Source organism: Paroedura picta, chromosome 9, assembly GCF_049243985.1.
Source record: "Paroedura picta isolate Pp20150507F chromosome 9, Ppicta_v3.0, whole genome shotgun sequence".
Lineage (NCBI taxonomy): Eukaryota > Metazoa > Chordata > Lepidosauria > Squamata > Gekkonidae > Paroedura > Paroedura picta.
In genome coordinates, this window is record NC_135377.1 from 48,328,377 (window position 1) to 48,341,905 (window position 13,529).

A 13,529-nucleotide genomic window follows, 5' to 3' on the forward strand; every position below is an offset into this window, starting at 1 on the left:
GAAAGAGCCCATGCACATTCACTTTGCACATATTTTTAAAAATTAAGTGTACCCTGCACATTATGTTTACTGTAGCTTGTGAACAAGGCTGCAGAGGCTATTGTGGAGATTGCAAGGGATGAGCCTGTGGCAGCTGCTGCAAGGAGAAATGTAAGAAGGCTGAAAAGGTCACAGTGCCATTTGCTTCTCTGTCCCTAACATTCTTCTCCTGCTACTGCTGTGGGCATCATTCAGTATACTATAATATTTAGAAAGAACATCTGGACAGAAAGAGAGCAAACATCCTGGCATGTCATAGTTTCACTCTGTGTTCAAGTACATTTATGAACAGCTTCCCCAGTATTTTTTATCCTCTGCAAATACAGCTTGAGAGATTATTCCAGTTGGGACCGCACAATATGGGAAAACATCCCCCTGGTTTTCCAGTCTGAAATGGATATAGAGACCCATTATTTGCTACACTGGGGAAAACGTACAAGCACCCACATTAGTATTGGTATGTATGCCACAACTGATTGAATAAGTCCAGTGTTTCCACAGGGCTACATTCTGCAGATAAGTAAATTGTGTGAATGGGTGGGGCTTAGTTCTGAATCTGTAACCATTAATAAAGCCAGTAACGGGCGCTGGGAGGAGCTGGGACTCATCACCTAACCACAAATCAGGTTGCCTGTCCCGGCTGCCCCATTCTTGATTGGCTGTCCATCCAAAGAGCAGCTAATTAGGATGGATGTCACACCCCTAGTCACATCCCTCTCCAACTTCTTCCTTTTAGAAAAAGCAGGAGCTGGGGGAGAGGGTGGAAAGCCTGGGACTGTGGGTTGCTGGGGGGAGGGGGGATCCCCTATCAGCACCCCCACCAGCACCCCCGCCAGCATTCCCACCATCCTGAGCAGCTCCAGCTGCCATCTTGCCAGGCCTTGGTAGAGTTGCTGGGGTGGCAGGAGGAGGAGTGGACTGCCACCCAGCACTCTCTCCCTAACCCTAAAAGGCCCATCAAGGTATCTCCAAACCTTGGATGGCTTGCCGGGGCAAGCGGGGGGTGGCCTAGTGCCTGTTGTATTCAGAGATACAACGGGCTTTCCTGTTAGTTAACCTATGAAGGATTGCACTAAACCAGTGGTTCTCAACCTTCCTAATGCCACGACCCTTTAATACAGTTCATCACGTTGTGGTGACCCACGACCATAAAATTATGCAAGTGTTCTTTCACAGAAATTAAACCAAAACTGACCAATGGCATGAAGATCCATTGTTCATGTTTGTATATAAATTGCTTTTTGTTTTTTTCTGGGGTTTCTCAGTTAAGTTCTGCCTCCTTTCCCACCATGCCGATCTCTCTCTTTTCCACTGCTCCAGATCTACCCTGCAAGGCTGTTGTGTGTCTGGCACCCCCTCTCTGGCCAAGCTGTTTGCCCTGCTGCGACCCCTGTGAAAGGATTGTTCAACCCCCAAAGGGTCCCAACCCCCCAGGTTGAGAACCCCTGCACTAAACATTCATGAAAGTACATGAATCGGAGCTCGGAGGTGTTTAGTGCTGCATATAAGGAATTTCTGCCTCTATAGCCATCTACCTTTTTTGTGCACAGAGTTTAGGTCCCATCCTCCCATTCCAGTTGAATAAATCATAAATAGGTAAATAAATAATAAATGTTCTTTTTGGCAGAGGAGAACAGAATATGTGAACTGTTATTTCTTTAAAGAAATCCGGGTCACTTGCTAATATGGAATGGAATCTAATGCATGCGGAGCTGCTTTGAAAAACTGTTCATGTATAACTTTATTTTTGCTTCAGTGAAGTTTAAACAAAGTTATCCTGGATCACTGATTTGGTTGACAGATGTGTGAAAAGGCAGGAGAAAACAAGGCTGACAGAAATGGAGAATGGTTGCTGACTACCCTTGGGATAAAATGAAAGCGCATTCCTTTAGCTGCCAGAGATTTGCACTTGTATGTTGCCGAATTCATCCCCAATATAATTTGCTTAGAAGTCTCAAAAAGCACAGCTGGGACTTTAACACTGAAATGCTCTCCAATTCTGAAGTATCCATCCATCAAGTTGGAAACAAACCCTGATACTTACTGGCACCAAAAGGATGACTTCTAGTTGACCTCTTCCATCTGATCACAAACAAGTATGTGACCCACAGGTGAATCCCCTGGTATCTCTCTCTCTTAGTTTATCACTGCCCACAAGTGCAGCTTGACACCCTGCCTATGGCAACTACTATTTAAAAGCTATAATCCTAGACAGATAGATTTCCACAAGAACTTGAATATAAATTATCAAAACAGGATTATATTTATTAAAATACGTATATGTATATGTGTGTGGGTGATTTGTTACCATTTGTGGTTGCATTTTAAGTGGGTTTGTTATGGTATTTATAATAATAATAATAATTGTTGTTGTTGTTGTTGTTATGGTAAGCTGCTTTGACAACCCTTGTATGACTATAAAAGAAAGATACAAGTATGTTAATGTTCTGGAGCATTTTTTTCAGCATGGATAATTTTTTAAAATTTTCTATGCTTCCCAGCCTTATCAACACTTTGTTATATAGGCACCAATGTGACCATAATTGGGGAAGAAAATGCTTTAACAGAAAAGACTATCTCTTGCACTGTATGAAGTGACTTCTCCTAAACATGTACTTCCCCATTGCTGCTGGGCCTGATGATGAGTTGTTTACAATTCTGCTCTCCTCCTCCCAGCCTGATGGACAAAACTATAAGGATTATACTTTGTTGTATTACTGGGGATAGCTTACTAAAAAGTATTATATGATTTTTGTTCTTTATTTTACTATACCAATACAACTTCCTACTTTTTTCTGCTTAAATATCCACATTCTTTCATGCAAAAGAAGTTAGACCCGCTAGCACTGTCCTTGAAAGATGCTATGGAAAGTATGGAGAGGGGGTGTTACTTTTTGCTTGGTCACATAAGCCTATAATTTCATTTACTTGAATTTAGATGTGGGAATACCAGAATGATGTTTTTCTTTAATTACAGCTTTGGTTCTTGACCAGTTCTCCTGGAGGAAAACTTTGCAGTTTCATCTTGTGGTATGGAAAAACACTGAAATAGGTTCCTGGCAATGCTAATGCTATGAATGCCCTACATGTGAGATTGGAACACAGGAACAAATCATTAAAGAATGAAAAAGGTGGGGCGAATTCTTTGTGTGAATGATAACGCTTGTTGTCTTTTCCTGCTGTATGCAGATTCCTGCCTCAATATTATTTTTGTTGCCTTTTATTCTATGCATACTGCCTTTTATTCTATGCATACCAGCACTTTTTTTGATGTGCCTTCCCTTTCAGTACACTCATATGCTGGATTCTTTGTATATGTTTAAAGGGAGAGGCAAGCTTTTGTACAGCTTACAGTCTAACCACCATATTGTTTACTGTTTACTTCCATCCTTAGCAAACCAGATCACAGAGATGATGTCAGCCCTCTGGGGTAAAACAATGGCTGCTCTTCTGCATTAATAAGAAGGAGCTTAATTGATAACCAGGAGGACAGAACATTTAGAATTAGCTGTAGTGAGAAGAAGAAGAAGAAGAAGAAGAAGAAGAAGAAGAAGAAGAAGAAGAAGAAGAAGAAGAAGAAGAAGAAGAAGAAGAAGAAGAAGAAGAAGAAGAAGAGAGTTGGTTCTTATATGCTGCTTTTCTCTAACCCGAAGGAGGCTCAAAGCGGCTTACAGTCACCTTCCCTTTCCTCTCCCCACAACAGACACCCTGTGAGATGGATGAGCCTCAGAGAGCCCTGATATCACTGCTCAGTCAGAACAGCTTTATCAGTGCCGTGGCGAGCCCAAGGTCACCCAGCTGGCTGCCTGTGGGGGAGTGCAGAATCGAATCCAGCATGCCAGATTAGAAGTTCGCACTCCTAACCACTACACCAAACTGGCTCTCTCATAAATGTCATATGAGAAGTAAATGAATATAGGTACAAAGAAAAACTTTTATAAAGTCTAGAAAATGAATATTAATTGTTGCAATAATGTTGCAACTTGCTTCATGAAGACTTTGAGTTCTATGTTAAGATACAAAAGAGTCCATCAGCCAGTTTTACAGCAAAGTGACATGAGAATTTGTCTGACATTAATTCAGTCCTAGGAATCAGAAATGAATGGCATTTGCTAAAGTCCAACGGTAAACATGAGCGAGAAAGTTATGAGATGTGTATCATAAGCCTTTTCTATATTGTGGATCAACATATATCAGTTGATGCCAATCTGGATTCAGTCTAAACACTCATATGCACAGTCAATCATGCTATTTTGGGAGGAACTTCAAAGTGACTCAAACTGGAGGGGGGGGGGCTCAGCATCAAAGAGCTAACACAAAGCATTGAGAGGAGCCATGTAGCACCCTCCAGTTCTTCTCCATCAACAAGTGCCGTCTTGTTAGTTCCAAGTACCACATTTTGCCAGATATGTTTTCAGTCTCTTTATATAAGGAACGACATATAAGATGCCTTAATTTCCCTTTTGTTCATTGTTATCATTTATATAAATCCATGAAAATTATGAAAGCATGCAGATAAAAGATGAAGAAAATTTGTATTTTGAAATCCCCATCTCAAGTAATTGTTGATGAATAAATTGTTGAAAGATTATGTTGCAAGATCTGTTTGTACCTTGAAACACTATATTTTGTTTTGCCTGTGAAGCAGATATGTTTCATTGATAGATTAAAGTTCCTGTGATGTATATTTTCTGATTAAAAGACAGATTGGTATAAATATGAGTTTCTTTGATTATTTTTGTTACAGATTATGTCTCTGAAAAAAAAACAATGTTAGTTGTAATTGCTTATTTGGATACAGGTATGTGATGGGTAGGCTGAGTTCTGACTCTGTCTAAGAGCAACCAAAGACAGCAAACAGAATGCTGAGAGTCGCCTGAAAAATAGCAGTTGAAAATTGACAGTTAGGGGTTAGTAGCAGAGAAGATGACAGCTTAGGAGCTGTGGTTTTCTGTCTGAGTGGAACTGTGTAAAAGAGTTGCTTAGAGCAGGCTGAAAATAGTAAATCTATAACTAAGGGACCCTAGCTGTAGGAACTTGACCTCATTTCGGAGGTTCAATAGAAGTGAAATGTTTCTTATATTTTATTTCAGTAGTTTTTTCAAAGCATTAAAAAAGCTTTTTTGTTTGATTCGTTATGTGGGCTGCATATATAAGGGATAGAAGCACACAGACAATTTAATATCTCAGTCTATGTGCTTATATTATAGGATATGGATCAACGATGACAGCGAGTAATTGGAATAGCGTTTGAGTCTCAGTCTGAATAATTGTGAGTGAAGGCTTATTATTAAAGGATGTTGTAGAGCGATAAAAAGTATACAGTAGCTTAAATGATGCATGACAAGAGCAGCATTTTTGTGAAGAAAAGCTAACACCTTAAAGATATTCTGTTCTTACAAGATAGTGGAAAACAGGTATAGAAATCTGAAGGAATTAGGATGCAGAGGGAAAGTCTCTTACCATCTCTCACAATAAACATGATGGTTGAATGAACCTACACATTCAGATGAAATATACCATATATGGCAGGAGTCCCTAACATGTCATCCATGGGTGCCATGGTGCCAGCAGACATCTGGCACCTACTGTTTTCAGAAGTGGGGGATCTGGGTGAGACTGCTCTTTTGCATGTTTTCTGATTGGCCTGTGGAGAGCTGATTGGCTGTGCAGATTTGTCACTGCAGCACAAGGATTTTCACCGTCTTATTGTGTGTATGTGAAAGAAAATATTTTAAAACAATATGTTCATTTTAAAAGGCATCCTATTAAACAGAGCTTCTGCCTGAAATATTGAGGAGTTATTAATAGAGTTCATGTTAGTTTGCTGTTGGCTCTACTTCCTACAGGAACAATTTTGTGGCTAGCTCCACCCCTTACAGCCGCCATTTTGTGGTTACACCCAGTACTCTGTGTCAGAATTCCAAAGTTGCCCACAGGCTTGAAAAGTTTAGGAACCCCTGAAATATAGATTGACCATTACTATCTGGTCCTTCTGGCACAACAGGAAACAGTGAACTGAATGAACTTTGATCTGGTTTGATCCATCAAAATGATTATTTTTGTATGCTGTTAGGAAGGGTTGATGTTCATTGTATGGGTATTTTATTGCTCACATGTAACTCTCATTAATTATCTATGCACATGAGCAGGGTAATAGCTGGAAAATATTGCTTATAGAAGATGAAACAGCATCTTTTGAACAAATTATTTTTGAGATATGAAACCTGCTACTGGTTTTTCTATGACTTTTCTGTATTTTTCTGACATTATGCCATAAATGCTAGTAGACTGCACAATGATTCAAATACTTGTGCATGTAAGAGATAATCATAGCATATGCAACAATTTTTAAGAAATGTTGGAAAACATTGCTCAGTTGATGCTGAATGGCTGGCGTTGCCTCTTTTTATAAATATTATTTATTCAGCTTTATGTGTTTGAAATACTTGTATCTCATCCTTGTACTAATTAAATACTAAACGATGATGATGATATAAGCCATTCAGCTGAGTCTGACTCTTGGCAATCCTATGGCTCAGCTGTCACCATGATGTTCGATCTTGTACCGCTTCTCTTAGTTTTGTAATGTTCTGGCCGGTGTACATTTTGATTGGTTATAACTGTAACGTTCATTGTCGGCCTGGCTTCCTTTTATTACTGACCAGTCCTAGCATAATTGCTTTCTCTGTTTAGTTGGATCGCATGATACAGCCAAAGTAAGTAAGCTGGAGTCATGATTTTGCCTTCTAAGGATATATCAGGCTTTATGTGCTGTATTATTTGTTTGTGACTTTTGCTGTCACAAACAATAATACAATTTACATAAGAATAATTGCAATTATAAACATAAAAATGTAAAATCAACAAAACAAACAGCAGTATTTTAAAGCTGCTATATTAGTTAAAGCAAAAACATCATGCAGGAAAACACCCCATTCCAAAGGCCCTACGGAATAAATGAGGTTTAACAGAATGCCAAAAGGATAGGCCAGAGGCAGAAAGGCAAAAAAAAAAAAAAAGTTAAAATCCCAAAAGTTAAAACTTTGAATTGGCCTAGATGCAAATAGGAAATCCATGCAGCTGATATAGCACTAGATGCAAGTAGGAAATCCATGCAGTTGATATAGCACTAGAATTATCTGTTCATCATAGTAAAAGATCCTGATTAAGACCCTACAACCAGATTCCAAACATTCTTCTGAGATAGCCCTGCATAGTGTATTATAGTAATCTGCATGGATGTTATCAACTTGTGGCAAGGTCTGCTTTCTACCAGAACAGTTAGTGAGCCAGTTTAAACCCATAAAAACGGGTCTGTCAATCTCCATAACCTGTTTCCCTAGCAGTCGTAATAGATTCAGGAACATACTCAATCTGTGCTCCTTCAGAGGAGATCAAAAAACTCCATCCAGGTTGCATATCTCTTCTCAAATCAGTTTTAGCCCTGAATCACAACACCCCCTGCCTTGTAAGGATTAGGTTTCACTTATGTTTGACCACAACAGCTTGCATATTCTTGAGGTGCTGCTGACTGAGCACAAATTATTGCCTAAAATGCTAGATTTAGTGAGCACTTTTCTGGAAACCATCTTGATCTAGGAACAGGACTGAGCGGAATGGGAAGTGATATGTAAAGTGGAATTGAGGAAAGGGTCTCAAATTAACCTAATTTGAAATTGCTTGTTCCCTTTTATTCCGTCCTGAACTGAATTCTTTGCAGCATTCAGTTATGCATGTTAGACAGATTGCTTAAGGGGGGTGGGATTCTGCCTTTAAAATTCAGCATCAAGATTTGTTTCCTTGTAGAAGATCCTTCACGATCAAATGCAGAATTTTAAAACAATTGACGTTTTCAAAGGGAGTTTTTGAAAGTTTGCTAGCTTTTATATCTGCGGAAGAAAGTGTCTTTCAAGTGGCTACAGCCACATTCACTACCAGCAAAGACAAGGGTGCCACGGAGCCCCCAACCCCCGGCCACACTTCCATGTTCTCCAGAGAAGTCTTTCCTGGCCATTTCAGTTTGGGCCCCCAGGGGGCTTGATTCCTTCTCAACTTATTCCAGACGGGCTCGTGGCCATTCCCCTCCTCCTCCTCCTCCTCCTCCTCTGCGGAGCCGGAGCCATTCTCGAGTTTGTTCTCGGGAAGGGGGCGGGGGAGAGAGAGAGAGAGACCTCCAAAGGAGCGCGTGGGTTCTCCGCCGCCGCCGCGCTCGCATGCCAGGAAGGCTTCGCCTCGGGTTTCTGCTTTCCTCAACACAAGGGTCCTCCTGCCAGCCAGCCAGCCAGCCAGCGAGCATGTGCGGCGGCGGCGGCGGCGTGCTTGAGCCTCTGTGAATGCAGCTCCTCTGGCAGGAGGAAGAGCACCGGCCGTCTGGCTTGGACAGCCCTCGGCAGCGAGTCGGGCCGGGCGCCCGGGGCTCTTGGCGGGCAGAGCCATGCCTGGGCTCCGGTGACTGGCAGAATGGAGGTCAACGACTCGGGCAGCGTGGTGCTCACAGCCTACCACTCGTACACGCCCGCCCGAGCGGAGCAGAGCTTCGCGCCAGAGGCGCCCCCGAGCCGGCCGCTGCTCCTCAGGTAGAGACAGGGCTCCCGTGGAGGGCAGGGCAGGGCAGGGCGGAGGGCGGGGGGCTGGGGGGCGCCGTTCTTGCCGTCCGCGGTGCCGTCTGACCTCTTTCTGCCGGGGTAGTCGTGGCGAGGGCCCTTGGCTAAGCTTGCCGGGAGGGAGCGGACGTCGCCAAAGGTCTCGGTTTAAAGTCTCCGGAGAGCTGCGGATCAAGTTTGTTTGTGGACCAAGATCAGCTTCGGCATTGCTTGGGGAGAAACGGGAAGGGGGAGGAGGAAAAGGCCATTTATTGACAAGCTGCCCACTTTCCCCAAGTCCTTTTGACGCTATCCTGCCCTTCATACCTGTTCTCTTGAGAGAATGCCATGGCTTACTGGGCGCATATGGTTATTTATTGGCATTTCTCTCCCACGACACCCCAAGCACTGTCAGTAAAACTATCAGCCATCCAGTGAGATAAGATTCCTGCTGAAACATAAAACATGCTTTCGGTCTCTCCGGAGAGTAGTTTTGCTGGCAACACATTTGGGCTCAGGAAAACCCTTTCTAGATGTGAAATTGAACAGGACAGAGAGGAATGGGAAGTGATATGTGAAGTGAAACTCAGAAAAGGGTCTCAGACAAATTAACGTAATTTGGAATTGCTTGTTGCCTTTTGTGTTCCTTCCTAAATTGAATTCTTTGCTGAGTTCCAGAGAGCCAGGAGTGCGGACTTCTGGCGAGCAGGGTTTGATTCCCCACTCTCCCACATGCAGCCAGCTGGGTGATCTTGGGCTCACCACAGCACTGATAAAGCTGTTCTAACTGAGCAGTAATATCAGGGCTCTCTCAGCTTCAGTTCCCTCACAGGATGTCTGTTGGGGAAGAGGAAAGGGCTCTTGAATGTAAGCTGTTTTGAGACTCCTTAGGGGAGAGAACAGTGGTATATAAGAACCAACTCTTCTTTTTCAGTTATGCATGCCCTATGCATTGGACAGATTGTTTTAAGGGGGGTTGGATGCTGCCTTTAAAATTCAGCATCAAGATTTTTTTGCTTGAAGAGGATCTTTCACAATCAAATGCAGCATTTCAAAGTGAATTTTTGAAAGTTTGCCAGCTTTTGAATGCGCAAAAGAAAGTGTCTTTCAAGTGGCTACAGCCACATTCACTGCCTGTAAAGACAAGGGTGCCATGGAACCTGCTCCCCCCAGGAGGTCACAGTTCCGTGTTCTTCAGAGAAGTCCTTCCTGGCCATTTCTGTCTCAGCCCCAGGGGGCTTGATTCCTTCTCAGCTGGTTCCTGATGGGCCATTCCCTTTCTTCTTTTCCTTCAGCCAGTCATTCTTGAGTTATTTCTAGGGCGTGAGGGGGAGGACCTCCAAAGGAGCGCATGGGATCTCTGCTGCTGCACTTGCATGCAATGAAGGCTTCGCATTAGGTTTCTGCTTTCCTTGACTCCCAGGTCCTCCTGCCTGCCAGCCGGCCAGCAAGAGTGCGTGGGGGTGGGAGGCATGTTTGAACCTCTGTCAATGCAGCTCCTCTAGCAGGAGCCAGAACAGGATGCACCAAAATGAATGACACGAATGCCCATTGGAAACAATGGTAGATGCTGGAAGACTCATTGGAAATAATGGGAGGCAAGAATGCCATTTGACTTGCATGGGCTCCATTGAAATACATTACAGTAGGAAAACAGTTGCAAAGAAAATGTGGACTGGATTTCCCATTACAATAAGAATGACAGTCCCCAGAGTGGAAAGACAGCCCCTGGGAGTACTACGATGGTTCTGGACTTGGAATGACAGGACACAGAGTGGAATGACAGCCCATGGGAGTTCTATGTGGGTTTGAAGCCTGGAATCAAAGTCCCAAGAGTGGAATGACAGCCCCTGGTAGTACCATGAAGGATCTGGGCCTGGAATGGTCAGCCCCAGAGTGGAATGACAGTCCCTAGGAGTACAGGGGGGGCTGGAATGACACCCCCTGAGAGTACCATGAGGGTTCTGGACCTGGAATGACAGCTCCTAGTAGTATCATGGGGGTTCTGGGTTTGGAATAACAGGTACCAGAGTGGATTGATGGCCCCTGGGAGTACTGTGGTGCAGAATGCAGCAGCCAGGGTTCTAACAGGAACACCTTCAAGAGCCCACATCTGGCCCGTGTTCCAAATGCTGCACTGGCTACCAGTTGACTACCAGATCAATCCTAAAATGTCTGGTAAATCCCTACAAGGCCATACATGGTCTGTGCCCAGAGTATCTGAGAAACCACCTTGCTTCCTACACCCTCCCCCTCCCGGAGGACTACACTCTGCTAACATCAACAAGCTGATGATTCCTGGCCCTAGGGAAGCCCGTCTGACCTTGACCATATGGACTTTCTCTGTCCTGACTCTCCAACCACCAACCAGAGCCCAAAGGCTCTTCCCACCATCAACTACACCTGCAGAAGAACTAAACCACTGTGCAGTACATCTAAGTCAAGTGTTCCATTGTTGAATGTTTAATTCAAAACTGTCCTCTTACAAGCTCCTATTGTTAAAAATGTTATATTCAAACCAAGATGCTTATTGTATTGTATTGATAAAGTTTCAATGTAAACCACCCTGAGCTGAACGGGAGGGTGGTAGAAATCAACCATTGATGAGTGTTCTAACAGTACATACTGTTGCTCTGTGGTTGTTATACTTCTGTCCTACCAGAATGGCACACATGTCCTACTGGAATGGCTACTGAGGCTTTCACTGCACCTCCATACATTACTGATCAGAGCTTACTCTGGATGAAGTGTGTCTGATTTTGAGAAAAGAAGATCATGATGAAAATATGATCATCAGAATGCCATCTGTGCTATTAAGGGGAAGTGATGTCTATGTTTAGTGTCCCTGCTCTCCTGAACCAAATCACCAGTTTGATTTCTGCTTTGATCAGTACAGAAGGATATCAAAGGGGTCAAACTTCCATCATGGATGTAAACATCCACTATGTGTTTTTAAAAGATACTATTATCTGAAATATTATTTGTCTATCATCTTCGGGACCTCTTTAAAGACTGGAGATGTTCCGGAGGACTGGAAGAGAGCAAACGTTATTCCGATCTTCAGAAAAGGTAGGAAGGATGACCCGGGAAACTACAGACCAATGAGTCTGACCTCTGTTATGGGGAAGATAATGGAGCAGATATTAAAGGGAGCGATCTGCAAACATCTGGAGGACAATTCGGTGATCCAAGGAAGTCAGCATGGATTTGTCTCCAACAGGTCCTGTCAGACCAACCTGGTTTCCTTTTTTGACCAAGTGACAGGTTTGCTGGATCGTGGAAATTTGGTTGATGTCGTTAACTTGGATTTTAGTAAAGCTTTTGATAAGGTTCCCCATGATGTTCTGATGGATAAATTGAAGGACTGCAATCTGGATTTTCAGATAGTTAGGTGGATAGGGAATTGGTTAGAGAACCGCACTCAAAGAGTTGTTGTCAATGGTGTTTCATCAGACTCGAAGGAGGTGAGTAGCGGGGTACCTCAGGGCTCGGTGCTCGGTCCGGTACTTTTTAACATATTTATTAATGATCTAGATAAGGGGATGGAATGACTACTCATCAGGTTTGCAGATGACACCAAATTGGGAGGACTGGCAAATACTCCGGAAGATAGAGGCAGAGTTCAACGAAATCTGAACACAATGGAAAAACGGGCAAATGAGAACAAGATGCAATTTAATAAAGATATAAGTGTAAAGTTCTGCATCTGGGTCAGAAAAGCATGCCTACTGGATGGGGGACATGCTTCTAGGTAACACTGTGTGTGAACGAGATCTTGGGGTACTTGTGGATTGTAAACTAGACATGAGCAGGCAGTGTGATGCAGCAGTAAAAAAGGCAGATGCCATTTTGGGCTGTATTAACAGGGGCATCACATCAAAATCACAAGATGTCATAGTCCCATTGTATACGGCACTGGTCAGACCATACCTGGAGTACTGAATCATAGAATCATAAAATCATAGAGTTGGAAGGGACCATACAGGCCATCTAGCCCTGCTCAATGCAGGATCAGCCCAAAGCATCCTAAAGCATCCAAGAAAAGTGTGTATCCAACCTTTGCTTGAAGACTGCCAGTGAGGGGGAGCTCACCACCTCCTTAGGTAGTCTATTCCACTGCTGAACTAATCTGACTGTGGAAAAATTTTTTCCTGATATCTAGCCTATATCGTTGTACTTGTAGTTTAAGCCCATTAACTACAAAACTACAAAACCCATTACTGCGTGTCCTTTCCTCTGCAGCCAATGGGAACAGCATCCTGTGTGCAGTTCTGGAGGCCTCACTTCAAGAAGGACGTAGATAAAATTGAAAGGGTACAGAGGAGAGTGATGAGGATGATCTGGGGCCAAGGGACCAAGCCCTATGAAGATAGGTTGAGGGACTTGGGAATGTTCAGCCTGGAGAAAAGGAGGTTGAGAGGGGATATGATAGCCCTCTTTAAGTATTTGAAAGGTTGTCACTTGGAGGAGGGCAGGATGCTGTTTCCGTTGGCTGCAGAGGAAAGGACACGCGGTAATGGGTTTAAACTATGAGTACAATGATATAGGCTAGATATCAGGAAAAAAATTTTCAGTCAGAGTAGTTCAGCAGTGGAATAGGCTGCCTAAGGAGGTGGTGAGCTCCCCCTCACTGGCAGTCTTCAAGCAAAGGTTGGATACACCCTTTTTTTGGATGCTTTAGGATGCTTAGGGCTGATCCTGCGTAGAGCAGGGGGTTGGACTAGATGGCCTGTATGGCCCCTTCCAACTCTATGATTCTATGATTCTATGAAAGATCCAAATAGGTCAAGGAAAGACTCATTGCTTGGTTTTAAGAAGCATGTGTATTGCTTAAGGGGGCCAAGAGATTCTAGGCTGATTAAAGTTTATATCAGCTTTCATGTCATGGAAATCGGGGAACTTCCA

At 43.3% G+C, this 13,529-nt stretch overlaps 1 protein-coding gene across 3 annotated transcripts in view; it reads left to right on the forward strand.

Annotated features, from left to right (window-relative positions):
* Positions 1–8,187: 8,187 nt before the first annotated feature.
* ARHGAP28 (Rho GTPase activating protein 28) overlaps positions 8,188–13,529 on the forward strand; it is a 79,427-nt gene continuing 74,085 nt past the window's right edge. For 2 of the 3 annotated variants that reach the window (XM_077352742.1, XM_077352741.1), the window contains exon 1: positions 8,188–8,618. In XM_077352742.1, the coding sequence (XP_077208857.1) occupies positions 8,503–8,618 (116 nt within the window). In that variant the 5' untranslated portion in view covers positions 8,188–8,502. The remainder of the gene's footprint in view (positions 8,619–13,529) is intronic. The other variant, XM_077352740.1, reaches the window with a different exon arrangement.